The 16856-nt window shown below is 43.9% G+C and overlaps 1 protein-coding gene across 2 annotated transcripts in view; it reads right to left on the bottom strand.

The window, feature by feature from the left end:
* Positions 1-16856, bottom strand: part of PLCB4 (phospholipase C beta 4) — a 1076851-nt gene that overhangs the window by 140322 nt on the left and 919673 nt on the right. For both annotated transcript variants that reach the window (XM_078649526.1, XM_078649527.1), the window contains 4 exons: positions 15385-15473; positions 14626-14776; positions 3912-3961; positions 1655-1720 (listed from right to left, as the gene is read on the bottom strand). In XM_078649526.1, coding sequence (XP_078505652.1) covers positions 1655-1720; positions 3912-3961; positions 14626-14776; positions 15385-15473 — 356 coding nt within the window. The remainder of the gene's footprint in view (positions 1-1654; positions 1721-3911; positions 3962-14625; positions 14777-15384; positions 15474-16856) is intronic.

The following is a 16856-nucleotide window of genomic DNA, read 5'->3' as shown; positions in this document are numbered from 1 at the left end:
GGTGGTGGGTAGTGGTTTTTATGTGTTGTATTGATAAATGTGTATTATGTGATGTTGTATGCTGTGGTAACATGAGGCGTGGAGTGTAGACGCTTTTTCTCCATTCTTATATGTAATGTGATATGGTGTGGTGGGTGTACTGTTAGGTGTTAGGTGAGTTCACTGGGAGCTTGCTTTGAAAGCACCTAGTTAAGGCCCGGAGTGGCCGCAGAGGGCACCAGGCGTTTTCCCGGTGGGACGGAAGGGTGGGGGCCGGTTCTGGACCGATGGGGGCCATTTTTGTTATTAGTGGCAGCCCCCTGCAACAAAAGTGCAGCAGCAATGTTTTCCACCAGTACCCCCGGGGGCGGTCCGACTTAATTGCCAGGGCTGGTTTGCGTTCCAAGTCTGGCCCTGTCCTAGTTCAGTCAGCATGAGTATCATATTTCCTGTGACTACTTTGTTCCATTGTATTCAAGTGACTTATGGGTCAGTAATGACTTGCATCATTTGTGAAAGTTGTTGGCAAGACTATGGAGAGGAACTGTGCAGTAAAGATGGTAGATTGGTGACCTATCTCTGTATAAACAGAGAAAATATAAAGGACATTTAAAAAGAGGGAGGAAAGGAGAAAAGGAAAACAGGAAAACAGATGTAAGAAGAGTGGAGAAAGAAGAATTAGAAAAAGAAGCATAACTAAAGGAACAATGAGGAGATGGGGCAAGGAATCAGAGTGATTAAGAAATAGGCACAGTAGAGAAAGGAAAATAAAAGCATAGGAAATAGATGGGGGAATAACTGAACAGAAGGAAGGAGAACGAAGAGAGAAAAAGAAGGGGAGAAATGAAGGAAGAACAGGTAAACAGAAGAAAGTGAGAGGGAAGAGGATGCAAGAGAACGATTAAAAAAAATTCAAAGAAGGCATTCTGAAGGCTAATTGAGAGGTCTGGGTCAGAAGAGTTGAGTAGCTTTAGATGATATTGAAGGTGCACTGGGAGTAAGGAGGGGATGACTGCAGGATGACAACAAAGATATGTGGAGACATAGTGGATGGAGTTGGGTAGTAAAGGGACAGATTTTAACCAAAGGCGGATTGACTTTATTTGGCCTCTCATGGTATAAATAGGTACAACATAGAAACGCTGGTCTTCAGCCCGTCACTTGAGAGTCCCACACATAAGCTACCTCATTGACTTAGAGGTTAGTGGAAGCAGAAGATTATTGTACAGCTGCAGTCACGCTGCCGTTGCACGGCTGTGCACGTGCTGCATTTGCCAACACCCAGGGAGGCTTAGCCATTGTTCCCCGCAGACCTTCAGGCCTTGTAGAATAGTATTAGCTGCAATAAGTAGAATAGGTAACAAACAAGAGAAATCAAAAGGGGTGGGGGAATGGTAACTAATTAGCCAGCCCCAGGACACAAATAGTAGACCATACTTCCTGGATTTGACCAGTTGATGCATCTGCAATGCTTTTGCCATGCAGACCTGCACAAGCGCATTAGTGCCATTGCTATTTCAACCATACTGGCATGGAAGAAATGTAAACTCCAACATAATTCAGCCAAATGTTGAAGAATAGCCACCATTTACGAGTCACAAGGATTAAATGTACGAAGCTTAGGATCCTGTTGTGTTAGGCTTAGTTAATCGATTGCTGTCAATGATTGTCCTACCTTTGCATGCTTCTTCTTCAAAGAATTCAGCTCTTTCTGATGCTTCTTCAATTGCTTCAGGTAAGCCTGAAAGACAAACATTCAATTCATCTGCAAAATTAGATGCCAATCAAATAGTATCTATTGAAGCATTTTAATACAACGTAATTCTTCTGCTATATATTTGTATTTGGGATATAACATTGAATATTCATGTAAAACCTCACATATTCAGAGATGTGCATGACTGTGCAGCTAAAATGAAATAACCTGTCTCTAGAATAAATCACCCGGGGTCGTATTATACATACAGCGCATTTTCCTTGATTGCGCCAGGCACACTTTTTTAAAGGTGCACCCGGAGGAATCACAGAAAATGCGCCATATTAGGACGAATAATCTTGCCGCCAGGGCAGCTGCAAACTTGTGCTTCCCTGGGGGCAGCTCATTCATGTGAAAAATAGGAGTGGCTGCTTTAAAGCCGCTCCGTGCTTCACAGTGCAGGTGGCAACCCACCAGGACTTTTAAAGGAGATTAGAGATCCCCTTGCAGGCAGGTGCAGTGAGTGACTGCACCAGCTTGCAAGGGGATGTCGAGGAGTCCATGGGAACCCCTTTTCCCACTCCATGGGCTGCTATTGGGGTGTCTACTGACAGCTTCCTTGCCTCTGCACCCGCATCTGTAATATGGCTCAGGCACAGAGGCAAAGGGATTCCCGCATTGCATGGGGCCCCTCCCATGCAAATGAGAGAATGCCCGCAGATGACAGCGCTGGCACTTTGTCCACCAGTGCTATCGGTATTACAGAAGGGGACTCACAAGCATCTCCAGCCCCTTCTGTAATACCAAAGTGCCCCAGGGTGTGCAAAGTGGTGGCAAGCGCCCATTGCACCTCCGGGGCACTTCAGTAATAAGGCCCCAGGTTTCCTCCTATTCCACATGCTCTGGATCGATGTTTTCACCAAATACAAACATGCTTTAAATGGAGTAGTTGATGAACTGGAAGACTGAAAACACACTGCGGTGCAATAATGTGCAGAGTATACAGTGAATTAACTTGCTTTTGAGCTGCCGCGGTCAGTAGGGGAGTACCTGCCGGGGCGGTGACGTGGGGAGGGGGAGGAGCATGGTGGGGGTTAGTAATGTATTGATAATGGAGGTTTGCAGGTAAGTAAACATTTAAATAAATCGAATGAATTTCGTTGCGCGCACTGCATACCCAAATGCAAAGCAGTGCGCGCAGCAAAATTTGTTTTATTTATTTAAATGTTTACTTACCTGCAAACCTCCATTATCCATACATTACTAACCCCCACCCTGCCCCTCCCCCTCCCCACGTCACCGCCCCAACAGGTACTCCCTTACCGACCGTGGCTGCTTTTGAGTTAAATTCAATAGAGAATCTGGGAAGTTAAAACATGTCTAAATTATTTAGAAAACTCTTGGAATCTGTCTAGATTACTGATTTGTAAATCAAATGAACAACATGCATCCTTACAAGCATGACCAATACCTGTGCTAGGCTATCCCCTATCCTGAATGTACATAGCGTGCCTATGTTTATTATTATCCAATGATACTCATTTTATCGACCTCAGCAGGCTGAAACGCTGAGTGGACCTGCTAGGATGTAAACTTATGGCCATGAGCTCGAACATAGGCCTCTACATTGGACACATTTGTCCACTAAGCCACCAGACGCGGCAATATAGAGATCATGCTCGCTAGATCACCTGTTGGTTTATTGTTTATTAAAAATAAAAAAAGAGCCATAACGTTTTATTAGTCTTTTACCTCAACTCTTTTTTTATTGGAAATTGTTTGATTAAAAACGGAATATTTTGTGGTAGCTTGGTCAAACACAAAAAGAAATTTACATATGGGACCGAGTAAGCCGTAAACTAGACTGCACCTGGAAATACACTTTATCATGACATAACACGGCACAACAAAAATATTATTAATAATTAATAATAGCAGTAATAATAATAAATATAATAATATAATAAATGTTTTATAGTATACTTTAGTTCACAACATAACATAACAAAACAAATAAAACAGAAAGGCCAGCTTAAGAAAAAGTTTTCTTTAGTGCAATCAGGCTTTGCACAGTTCACAATTTTATGAAAAATGGAAATATCGTCTTGCATATTTTACCAAAGAGTTTGCCTAGTGACAGCCCTTATTCTAATGATTAAATAGCCGCACATTGAGTCCGACCACACCCAACCAAGGAAAGGCTGCCTAGATAATAATTACCAATGCCCACGATTACCTTCATTTGCTTTAAGTCTTCTAGATCGACTTGAGGAATCGGTTCCACAGCTGGAAGAGAAGCAGAAACATGTTGGTGAAATTTTGACCTATAGGGTCAGATAAAAGCATGTAATTATCTGCACACGTACATACGTTTAGGCATTCAAAAAGGATTCATACCTCTTTTCTTAATCCAGCAAACCACTTACCGGCGAATGCAAGCATTGCTTATGGGCCATGGAAGTCCCACATGAAAATATATAGGGCCTGATTACCATGTTGGTCAGATCGCAACTGACAGCCTGTCAGTTGTGATCCGACCGACATTTGCCCCTGCATTATGCATTATGAGGCAACAGTCTGAGGCGGCATGCGGAGGGACCAACCGCTGCTACTCTAACGGCAGTCCAGTGGTCGGAATGTAATCCCTACAATAAGGGTGGTGCCTTCTCAAGCACCACCATAGGGATTACAATTTCTCTTACGGTCTGCCTTTCTATGGCAGTCCGACTGCATAGACAGGCAAACAGAAATGCACTTTGGAGGCCCCTAGCAGCAGGCCCGGACTGAGAACCAAAACCGGCCCTGGCAAAGTGCTCAGCCAGCCCCCTGGGGGTGCAACCAAGCACTTTGCTGGGGCCGGTTTTCGGCCGATTTTGTTATAGGGCCGATTGTGCAGCTATGAAAAAACGGCCCTGTAACAAAAACGGCCCCCAGGGCCCAAATCTGGCCCCCACCCTTGGGGCGCACCGGGGGATTGCCCAGTGCCCGCAACGGCCAGTCCGGGCCTGCCTAGCAGGACCCCCGTCCCTCTGCAGTCTCCGCTGAGAGGCCTGGGGGGCACCTGTGGTGCCCCCGCAAACATAAATTTTCCTAATGCAGGCTGTACAGCGGCCCTTTTACGCCTGCTGCACAAGTCACAATAGGCAAATGGATGTTTACAACCGCCTCAAGGGTAGCTGCATCCAGATTAGTCAGATGGAACCCCCGATTGCTTGTCGGTCAGTTTCAATTCCAACATGATGTCCGACCGGCATTGTAATTAGGGCCATTGTGTTGATTTACACTTTTTGTATTTCTTAACGCTACTGATAGTGCACCTCAGCGGTGCAGACCACTATTCCAGTCCCTGTCGCTAAATAGCAGAATGAGGGATAGATGTGCTTTCTCAAACACTCACACTTTCACAGCATTCACACCTCAGCAGGGGCTTGTGGAACTGTAGATGTTTGGAAACACATTGTTAATCTACGTGAATAGCCACAGAGCGATGACCATGTTACATGTTCCTGATAACCCATTTTTGTAAACCCAACAACTTCTGTTTTAAGTTCCCTTTCCAAATGAAGAGCAATCCGCAGGTATTACTACACTTCCACATGCAAAATTCACATCCTTTATGGAAAACGGGCTTCCTGAATACCTACTCAATTCTGCCCCTGATATTTGCGATGTGCAATTCTCAATGTCAGCAAATGCAGTGTGGCTATTTTCATCTGATGGACATTATAAAATATGCTTAATCCCTACTCAATTCTGCCCCTGATATTTGTGATGTGCAATTCTCAATGTTAGCAAATGCAGTGTGGCTATTTTCACTTGATGGGCATTCTACAATATGTTTTAAATAACAATACCTTACCGTTTACTTTTAATCCATACAAATTGCTCACTTGAAAGTAGCTACAGGAGTTCATTACATCAGTTACCACTTTAGAAGCATCTTAGTAAGGACACAGTGAAGGAGAGGCACTGCACTATATTTAGTCTGTCATACGTCAAGAAATTATGGACTATTATCAGATGATTGGAGTTTCATTATCAAAGATAGAAATTACACAAAATAGGCCTCCATTCAGTACATATTTGTGCGAATGAAACACATCTACATGCTTCCCCCATTGGCTGGCACGCCCCTCCTATTTAAGATTAAAAGACTTCATAACAATCAGATAGAACCATTGGATGTACAATCTAGAAATGGTTAAAGTACTGATATGTGATCTGGTGAAAAGATATTGGGCAGATAGAGCGAAAGTCGCCTCACCAAAACATCAAAGATAAAATTGTCATGCTGTCTATAGTCATAGAACGCCGGACCTGCATACCTCAACCACGCCTCTCCTTCTACACACCCACCAGACATCTCCGCTCTGCCCAACTGACCCAGGCCACCATCCCATGGATCCACAAGACCTCGGCTGGAGGAAGATCCTACTCCTACCTCGCTGTGAAGTCCTGGAACTCCCTGTCTCTACATCTCAGGCAATCACTGTCACTGTCTCAATTCAGGAAGGACCTCAAGACCTGGCTATTCAACTGAAGCACAGATTCTCCCCACAGTGCCTTGAGATCCTAACGGGTGAGTAGTTGCACTCTACAAGAAACCTGATTGATTGATTGATATAAATAGCACCTTCATGGTGCTTCAGTCTTCCAGTTTTCTTCTGCCGTGAGCTTCATCCGTAAGGCCATGCATATCTTATCATCTCTATTTCCTATCTATGTACCAAGCAAGACACAGCATTCCTCGGCCACGATGAGAAATTGTGACAATTTTAGATTCCACTCATATTTTTTTTTACATGATCTCCACTTGCGGCAATGCTTTTCTGTTTTTATCTTGTGTCAAGGGGGATGGAGTCCTAAAACAGAGCATGTCATGAGACTATTGCCATCTTTCTACGCACTTCCTTGCGCTTATTTTCCCTCTTTGCCAATTACGACCAGCCTGTACCTACATCCCCTAAGGTGCTTATTCTAATTTCAGAATATCCTTCTCCTACCTCGCTGGGAAGTCGTGGAACTCCCAGCCTCTACTTCTCAGGCAATCAATGTAACTGTCGTAATTCAGGAAGGACCTCAAGACCTGGCTCTTCAACTGAAGCACAGATGCTCCCCACAGTGCCTTTAGACCCTAACGGGTGAGCAGTTGCACTCCACAAGAAACCTGATTGATTGATTGATATAAATAGCACCTTCATGGTGCTACAGTCGTCCAGTTTTCTTCTGCCGTGAGCTTCATCCGTAAGGCCACGCATATCTTATCATCTCTATTTCCCATCTATGTACCAAGCAAGAAACAGCATTCCTGAGAAATTGTGACACTTAGGTGGCTTATTCTAATTTAAGAATCCCAACTGCTTAAAGCATGGGATGCCTCAGGGTAATGGTCTCTTCGGAAGGTGGGCCTTTTCTTGCTCTCCTATTTTCCTCCATCAACAGTATTAACTCAAGAGTGTGCAGGACTGGTCGGGTATAAGCATATTGGGTGACTGTGCAACAGCTACAAACTGAGTCTGTCCAAATCCATTCTCATCATGCAGGCTACCTCTCCTCCTTCCTGTTCATAAAGTTTCTCCCTCAGATGGATACTGTCTTCAGGACCCACCCAAACGTTATAGCTGTGTACACTTTGCCACCTTTTCTCACTCTGGGATCTCATACTGGAACTTTAGGGCCAGGTGAGCAAAACTAGTTTAGTGTTGCAAAGCTTACAATTTGCTAAATCACTTGCTTCCAACCACAAAACAGTTACAATATACAAAGTGTGCTTTGAGTCAGAAATGTCTTTGAGACTTGTAAAGTTCATTTTGCAAGCAATTCCAAAAGACAAAGCCTGCCTCCCCGCCCTTCTTTGCGAGTTGGTATGCAATGTATCAGAATAGGGTCTGCAATTATGGGCGTAAGCCATTGATCTGTTACAGACACTCAAAAGGGGTGTAGTTACATTGGCAAAGTGGATGCTGTCCAAAAGGGACAACTTCCTCCTTTGAAATGGTGGCTGCTGGTACTGGGGAAACAGGCAGTGGGTCAGTGGAGCACTGCCAGCTCCCCTCCCAATATTATTCACTGAAATCCTGCATCATTTATTTTGAAAGCAACCCCTGTCCCGTATTGGGTGCTTAAACAATGTAGAGAAAGTGAATGAAGTGAAGTACTCGCTGTTCCTCACAGGCTTCCATTCTTCCATCCTCCATTCACAGTCATTCAGTGAGTAACAAAAGAAATCCTGTTTTGTTAATAATAATGAGACAGGGCTTTTTGTGACTCTCTACTCATGGCATTTTGCACTATGGCGGATTGGAACATCAATCGTAGTGCTAAATGAAGGTGATGTTGCAAACCAGTAAGAGTGCAAAATAAACAAAGGCTCTCATTCTAAGTTGGAAGTTACTTTGATAAATGCCATCCAAAAATTAATTGAATCTCTTGGAATGGGGAATTAGCATATGGGACTGATTTTTCCAATCATAAAACCACCCAGAATTCCCAGTTCTGCATGGTTTAATGCATACATTTACTATGCGTGGCACAAGTTACTACTTGTGTAACGATATATCTGTAAGAAACATTAGTTAGTGATAGATTCCTTACCTTAGAATATCCCCAGGCGTCAGACTAGATCCGGAAAGTTTTTTGTCAGCAGTACCCCTGCGCGTCGGTAGGTGGCATTGTGCGGCTCAGAGTCCGTCGCTGGCGTAGTAAGCTCTGAAATGACGTCCCGGAGACTAATTATGCGACACCCATGCGCGCTGACGTCAGTTCTGTTCATGACTTTCCGTGCCAGGAACGCAGAACCATGCAAGGAACTGACCACTGGTGCCATGAAACTAGGGACCTGAAAGGGATGACCTTAACCCTAGAAATCAGTTTGCAGAACGGGGAGGATGGGTGGGGCAGTAAGGAATCTATCACTAACTAATGTCTCTTACAGATATATCGTTACACAAGAAGTAACTTGTGCATCTGAGAAACTTTAGTGATAGATTCCTTACCTTAGAATAGATACCCTAGCAATACCAACCCCGGAGGTGGGTCTGCGAACAAGATTACACCAGAAAGTAACGGAGAACAGAACGGCCAAAGAAATCGTCTCTCCGGACTTGACTGTCAAGGCAACAATGCTTGGTAAAGGTATGCAGCGAGGCCCACGTAATGCCTGACAACTGTCCTGCAAGGGAACGCCGCGCCCCAAGGCAGTAGTGGCTGCCGTCACCCTGGTAGAATGGACACGCACCAAGGTAATGCCTTGGTGTTCCAGCCATGTCCAGAGGCGCAGAGCCTCCTGAGATAGGGTCAATGTCCCCACACCGCCCTGTTTGTTGCAATACCATATGGCGGTGGTGTTGTCCGTGAACACCTGCACTACACTTCCCCGGACAGTGGGAGGGAATGCCTTCAGAGCAAGTTGCATCACCCAAAGATCCAAATGGTTGATACGGAGCCGGGACTTCACCAGAGACCAGAGGTCTCTGATCTCCGCCTCTCCCAAGTGGCCACCCCATCCCAGGAGGGAAGCATCAGTCACCACTGTGTGCTCCGATTGTGGAAAGGAGAGGGATCTGCCATTGACCCAATCGCGAAATCGTGAGCCATCACTGCAATTGTCGTGCAGTGCCCTCCGAGATCTGGACATGATCGGTCAGGTTGCCCAGATGCTGTGCCCACTGGAACTTCAGGTCCCACTGCAGAGCCTGCATATGCCGTCTGGCATGTTGCACTAGCAGTATGCAGGCGGAAATCAGGCCCAGGAACCAGAGGGTCATCCTGACTGAAACCAATGGGTATAGAGGCCGAAAGATCGGAATCATAGCCTGAATATCCTGGAGTCGTTGCTGGGAAGGATAAACCCAAAACCGCGTCGAATCCAGAACCGCTCCGATGAAGGGGAGCTTCTGAGAGGGACTCAGGTGCGACTTCGGCACATATGTGGAGAACCCCAGCGAGGTCGGCCATAGTCTGGTGGTGGGAAACGACTGCCTGGAGTGAGCCAGCCTTCAACAACCAGTTGTCCAGATAGGGGAAGACTGAAACTCCCTGACCTGAGCAGATGAGCTGCGACCACCGCCATCACTTTCGTGAACACCCGAGGGGCGCTGGTAAGGCCTAAGGGGAGCATGGCAAACTGAAAATGCTCCTGGCCAACTGCAGGTAACGCCGGTGGGCCGGCAGGCCGTGGATGTGAAAATATGCGTCCTGCAAGTCCAACACTACCATCCAGTCTCCAGGGTCGAGGGCAGCCAAGACCTGATCAAGAGTCAACATCTTGAACTTCTCCTTCCGGAGGAAGTGATTAACGTTTCTGAGGTCCAAGATGGGGCGCAGGCCCCCTTTCTCCTTCTTGGGGACCAGAAAGTAGTGGGAATAACAACCACATCTTACTTTTGGCCCAGGAACGCGCTCTATGGCCCCCTTGGCCAAGAGGGCGTGACTTCCTGTTGGAGAAGCGCAAAGGGATCCCCGACATGCGGTGGAACTGAGGTGGCATGGCTGGGGGGGCAGGCTTGAAGGGGAGGGAGTAGCCCCTTTAGATGATTTTCAGCACCCACCAGTCCGAAGTGACAGAATGCCAGTGGGGGAGGTGATGTTGAATCCTGCCGCCCACCAGCATGGGGTGCACCCCAAAGCTCGGACTAGGAAGGCTTTGAGGCAGATGCTGCGGGAGCGGAGGTGGACTGACCCGCATGCTGGCCCCTGTGCATGGCGGCCACCACGCCCGCGGTCGCGCTGAGGTTGGTGCTGCGCAGGCTTCTGGCTGAACGAACGTGTAGGGGCACCCCTTCTGTATCCACGAAAGGAACGGAAGGTGGACGTGGCTGGGCGTGTGGTGGAGAGACCCAAGGACTTGGCCGCAGCCCGAGAGTCCTTGAAACTCTCCAGTACACTGTCTGCCTTATCGCCAAACAGGCGAGTACCATCAAAAGGCATGTCCATGAGGGAACTCAGGACATACCCTGAAAACCCTGTGGCCCGATGTAGGACCACCGTCGTGGAGATCGCCCTACACAAAGCGTCCGCGGTGTCCAACCTTCACCGGATGGCAAACTTTGCGGCGTCCTTCCCCTCCGCCACAGCTTGGGAAAGTGCAGCCCGAACCTCCTCCGGGCACTGGGGCAGTGTCTGCACCATTTTGTCCCATACAGCATGAGAGTAGTGGCCCAAGAGGCATGCGGTGTTGACTGACCGCAGCCCCAAGCAGGCAGAGGAAAATAATTTCTTGCCAAACTGCTCCAGCTTCTTTGATTCCTTATCCGGCGGGGTGGTAGGGAATACGCTTTGGGAAGTGGAGGCCTGGATGACCATGCTCTCTGGAGATGGATGGCTCATTAAAAAGGCAGGGTCACCCGGTGCCGGGCAAAGATGCATTGCCACGTTCCTATCCACAGGAACCCCAGTGGCTGGTCTAGACCAGGTACCTACCGATGCACCGGGGTACCGCTGAGGAAAAACTTTCGGATCCAGTCTGATGCTTGGGGATATTCTAAAGTAAGGAATCTATCACTAACGTGTCTCTTTCAGATATAAGCAGGTGATATATGCATGCAAGGCCCTCTGGGTGGGGGAACTGCCCAGGAGTGGGAGGTAAGGGTAAGATAAGACATGGCAGGAGGGCACCAAGTATGTTCTTCCAAGACAAAAAAAAACAGGCAAGGAGGCTTGGATGCAAACTTTATGTGACTTTTCAGGGTGAAATTATAGCCCTGAAAAATTGGACCCGATTTTCCTACACTAGGAATATTTGGCTGGAACACTGGCCCACTTGTGATCTGGCAGAGCAGAATTTCTCGTGGTATTTCTACTCCACTCTCTTGTAATGAGGGCTTAACTGCTTTGTAGCCTCCCCTTAATACAAAAGGTCATTATTCGTCGATTTTTTGGAAGTCCAAATACTTCAGAGAGCCAAGGCTAGGACCCATGACCAGGCAGCGTTCTAGGAGGTCAGATACCTGGTTTCCACAGACATGCAGGAGCCTTGAACTTCACTGCAAAAAGCTTTGAGGTGGACAGATTAGGACATATTATGCTTTGATTCTGTATTCCCTGTTGACTGGGAGTTGAAGAAATTCAAAGACCCAACTTTCAATCAGTTGAATCTTCTTTTTGGTTGGTCACAAGTACAAAACTTTCAAGTACAGTTCTTAGTGTACCATGCCTCAGATTACAGGGTAGCAGACCACAGGCGGCAGCGGGAGACACCCTTCATCTTTTTTTCCTTCAACGAGATCTCCAGCCAAAGTCTAGCCCCTATGGCCTGCTGGTTCTTCAGTAATAATGCCCTCTTTGCGTATCTTCTTCTGAACTGTCATGAGATTAAATACCCTGAACTTGAGAATGGACTTCCGCTCTAATGACCCAAAGGGAATCAGCCCTTCCTAGGTTGATAGGCGTACAGTGCATAAAATCTCTTCATATTTACCCAGATTCTTGCAGCATTCTGATTTTCATGTGACAGAAGCCTTATCTTATACGGTTATTCCAGAGGATTGATTGTGATCACTAAACCTATCACTGTAACATTCCCACGTAGCCCCTACCTATATTTGATAGAAATTAATGTGTTTTCTGGTAGAAACTATTGCAGGAAAGACCATTCCTGGGTTTCCTAAGATGGCAGAAGTGAGGTTCTGACCATGTCACTTACTTGAATTTTTCAAACCTGCTTCTGGATCCACTCATGTTAAATAGACAGCATTTGCCCCTATCCCTTATGGTTGTATGTTACTATATGGAGGTCAAGAATACTGCCCTGCACATGTATCAACTCTAATATATCAACTACCAACATACTGTCAAGGTAATCATATCATAGGGAAGTATAGATTTACTATTCCTAACTCCACTTATACTTACCTTGAACATATGTTAGTAGTTGATAGTGTGGGGTTGATACAAGTGAAGTTCGATATTTAACTTCAATATTATGATAAAAGACACTATATGTGGGTCACCTATGTATTGCACCCCAATTGAGTAAAGCTCTGATATGTCTGTAGGGAGACTATCTTGAAAGATCCTTCCTGCTTTTCATTAGACTTTTGAGTGGGAACGATAAGAGGTCACATCTCTCTTTGTGTGCAAGAACTGTTAAACCTCCTTTCACAACCACCTGTTACGCACAGGGTCTGACAAAGTCTTCTTTAGGGATTTAATTAGTATTCTTGTCACATTTTCATGAAATATTATACAACTAGAAAATTTTGTGGGAATCTTAAATGTGCAAAATCTTATGGTGATTTTATTTTTTCTTTCCAGATTTTGTCACTTTTCATTTTGATCTTAGGCAGACTTGGTTTTCTTTAACCAAAGATAATTCCATGACTAACTCTACTTCTCTACTTACAGAAAGGGTTAATTTAATCCCTTTTTCATTTATAGAAATCAGTTATTTGTCACAAAAGCCAATTTTCTTACTTCAAATATATAGTGTCGTACAGAAATGAAGATTAATAGGAATAGTCATTGGAACAGAAAAGGATCACAGGCAAACGTTTAAAAAACTACATGATATTTCTCTCATTTACACGGTCATCATAATTGCAAAAGTGGTCAATATTTAGGTAGTTGTGGTGATTAGTCTTTCTAATGATTTACCCAATACTCAGAACTGTAGGGATAGTATGAATTATGTTATTTACACTGCACATAACATAATTCTGAAAGTGTACTTTGTTTATAGGTTTCTGGCGTTGAAAATTAAAGACAGAATTAAACTTAAGGTGGAATAGTTACGGGAAACTAATATTAGCATAAAGTTTTAAACTCAGATTTGAAATAACAATTGTTCTAAGGTTTGTTGTTCATCTCAAACAACATACACCACCCAAACAACATTTTTCATTCATAGGATTTCATTAATAGTCGTGGTTTACACCATGGCACATTTATTAAACAATAGTAAATGTTGGTGATTTCATACAACTCATGCCACCCTTGCTCATAAGCTTTTTCACGGTCCTTGGTAAATACATTTTGGCCCTAGATTGCAATTGAAAATTCTACTTTTTACTTAGATATTTTGCTTGTAATATACTTTTAATACATGTTTAGACTTTATTTATGATGTGAGTACATGTCTATAATGAGAATAGGCATATACATATTTCTAATGTTCTACCATGCAAGTTTGCTATTATCATTGCAAAAGCTTTAAAAACATCGGGGTGGTGCTGCCCTTTGAGTAACAGACTGCAAGTTGGTTAATTGACATCTGTAAAGTCAGAAGAAATATTACAAGTGAAAGATTCACTAACTGTGCCCTGAACTCAGAGCCACCTATCCCCCTCTCACACCAGACCTTCTTGGACACCCAGTAATCTGTCTCAGCACCCTCTATTTGCATCTTCGCCAGATCCGTGCTTTTCTCTGAATTACTTAGCAAGATACATATACAAAATCCATGAATGTTGAGTTATTTGCAGTCAGCAGATGCTCTAACATTAGCAACTTAAAAGGTATTGCTAAAACCTGACTAAGGGATAAATCAAAGTTTATTACAAATATACACATATTTTATTAAGGATGCATATCATAAAATGACGCTTGAATATCATTTCAACAAATTGCACACTTTATTAGTGTTACAGACCTCATATTCTGAACTACAGTTTTCTAAATTTCACTAATATATAGTCAGAACTACCAAACGGTAAAAGCAAACACAAGCTACACTTCATGAAATGTAAATTGAAACGCTATTAAACCAGAGTGTAAAATAGTGAATACAAATGTACTTCAGCTATTATACTCTAGAGTTTATCAGTAATCTGGAACCAAGCAATAACCATTCTCACTGAAATTCAATTGAAATAGAGATGTTTAATTTTTACAGTGAAAGAACACCCAGATACCTCGCTTACCCGAGGCAATGCAAAATCTGCTTATACTCTAATGTGAATCGACCCTAAAGCAAATGCGAATTAACCATAAGAAAGTAAAGTATCCAACGGCACCTTTTTTAGTGTCCATGCTTGTCCCCAGACCTGTAGGTGCACTTGGTCGGGCTTCAGAGCTAGTCTGCGGAGTTACATTTTGTTTGGCATTATTTGATTTGTTTTTCTTGTCGTTTTTGGTATTGTCACTGGGAACGTCAGCAATTTCACTCTAAAAAAAAAAAAATCGACATGATCAATGGAGACACTGGCATGTTGAGCTACAATAAAATTATAGTTAATGATGAAGTATGTCGGCTTTTTCATTCACTGGTTTTATATGGAAAACACTGAATCATCTAAAAGTTACACACATGGAGCCCAAGAAAAACAGCTCAACTATGTGCACTGACATTACCATATTCATCAGAGATAATTATACAATTATTTTGATGAGCACATACATGTATTTTAACTTTTCCATGTGGAATATTCAGATTCACATGTGGGTGTGTTTTTTTGTTTCTCGATGCATTTTATTGCTTATAAGAAAGAGTGGACGCTTTAAAAAAAACGTCAACACAGTGAGAAGGCCAATGCTCAAATTACTACATTTTTGTCTTCTAAATATCTCCTAAATTCCTTCTCCAGCCAAGTTATCTCATGCTATCCCAAATGAAGGTCAGAGCATGGTAACTAGAGATGCACTCTACACCTGTATTATGATGAATGGTGACAAACATTTAATTACGATCATATTGCATTCGAAGCTTAAAACATGCATTTAAAACCAAGCATTTTGGCAACATTCAATTAAAAACATCATTGAAATATACGTACAGTTTCAATACCCATAGCTCTCATTTGGTCTGCCCTTTTTTCCATTACAGACAGGAATTTCTTTGGATCAGACAATGCATCCACAATATCTGAAAAACAATGACATAAGCATTATTCCATTCCATGGATAATCATTTAAATGAACCATTTCATGTAATGCTGGTATGCTCAATTATCTAAAATGGCAATTCTTTAGAAACATTGCTAGGTCTTAGAGATTCCTAGTTTTCGTGGATGGGGATAAGGGAATCTTTTATAGACGCGACGGAACCTACAGCATCATGTTTCAATTAGCTTTACTACATCAACAGGGGAAAATATATATTCAATATAAATGTAGGAAAATATTTTATTTAAAATATATTTTCTTGTTTGGAAACAGCATTGGATTCTGAGAGAGGTTTTTTACGTTGGTTGCAAAATGAAGACTATAAGAATGAATTTATATAGATCGGAGGCGTGCAATTCTGAAAATATAAATGTGTGATTGTGCTTTTTATACTCATTATCACTTTGCATTAATTCTGATGGTGCCACTTACTTTAGAAATATGCCAAAGCTCACAAATATAGGAGTAGGAAAATACTTCTTTATGCATGATCACCCCTATTATTTTGGACTGATACTGCTGTTTTTTTGCCTCCGTGCACCTGGACTCTGCTCAACAGGACACGGTTCATATGCTCTGACCCATACAAACATGGTGAAATTAGCTAAACTCCTAAATGACATATTTAACTTACCTATAAATCCCTAGTATATGGTACATCAGAGCCTGTAAGTCAAATGTCACTAGTGGACTGGAGGGAGCTGCAGTCACCCCCACCCACAGGCTAGAGCCGGGTTTAAATGTGGCACCCATGGACCCTCCTCAGAACACTACTGGACCTGTGGAAAACAGAAGAAGGACTGCACCTGCTGTAGGAGATCTGACAGGCTTGACCTGGTCCCACTTCCACTCAGGACAAAGAAATGGACACCAATTGTCAGTTGGCTGACCTCCTGTTAAGTTTAGGGACACAAGTTACAAGAAGCCCTTTTTCCTGAAGTGCCCAGCTGAACACTTTCACTGGAGCTACCGTGGACCCTGCTGGTGTCTTCTTCTGAAGTGAGTCTAGAACCCCAAGTGCTGTTCCTGAGGTCCTGGGAGCCTTTGCTGTGTCAAATTCTGCTCCTCCTTATATCCTGAAAAACCTTGGGCCATATTTACAAGCCCCTTGATCCACCGGTGCATCACTTTTTGTGATGCACCTGTGGCACAACCTGCAGTCCCATATTTACAAGGACACGTAAAGCCACCCTGTGTTGCTTCTCGTGTCCTTGTAAATATGGCCCCATTACATGCAACACTTTGCATGAAAGGGGCAAGCCATGGGTGTTGCTGTGGGTGTAACCACGCAACACCCATGGTTTCTGTCACATTTCCAGTTCAATGAGAAATCGTAAACCTGAAAAAGCATCAGAAGGCTATG

The sequence above is a fragment of the Lissotriton helveticus genome, chromosome 6 (genome assembly GCF_964261635.1).
Source record: "Lissotriton helveticus chromosome 6, aLisHel1.1, whole genome shotgun sequence".
NCBI lineage: Eukaryota > Metazoa > Chordata > Amphibia > Caudata > Salamandridae > Lissotriton > Lissotriton helveticus.
Note: the sequence above shows the minus strand (reverse complement) of the source record. Positions and strands in the feature narration are given on the sequence as shown.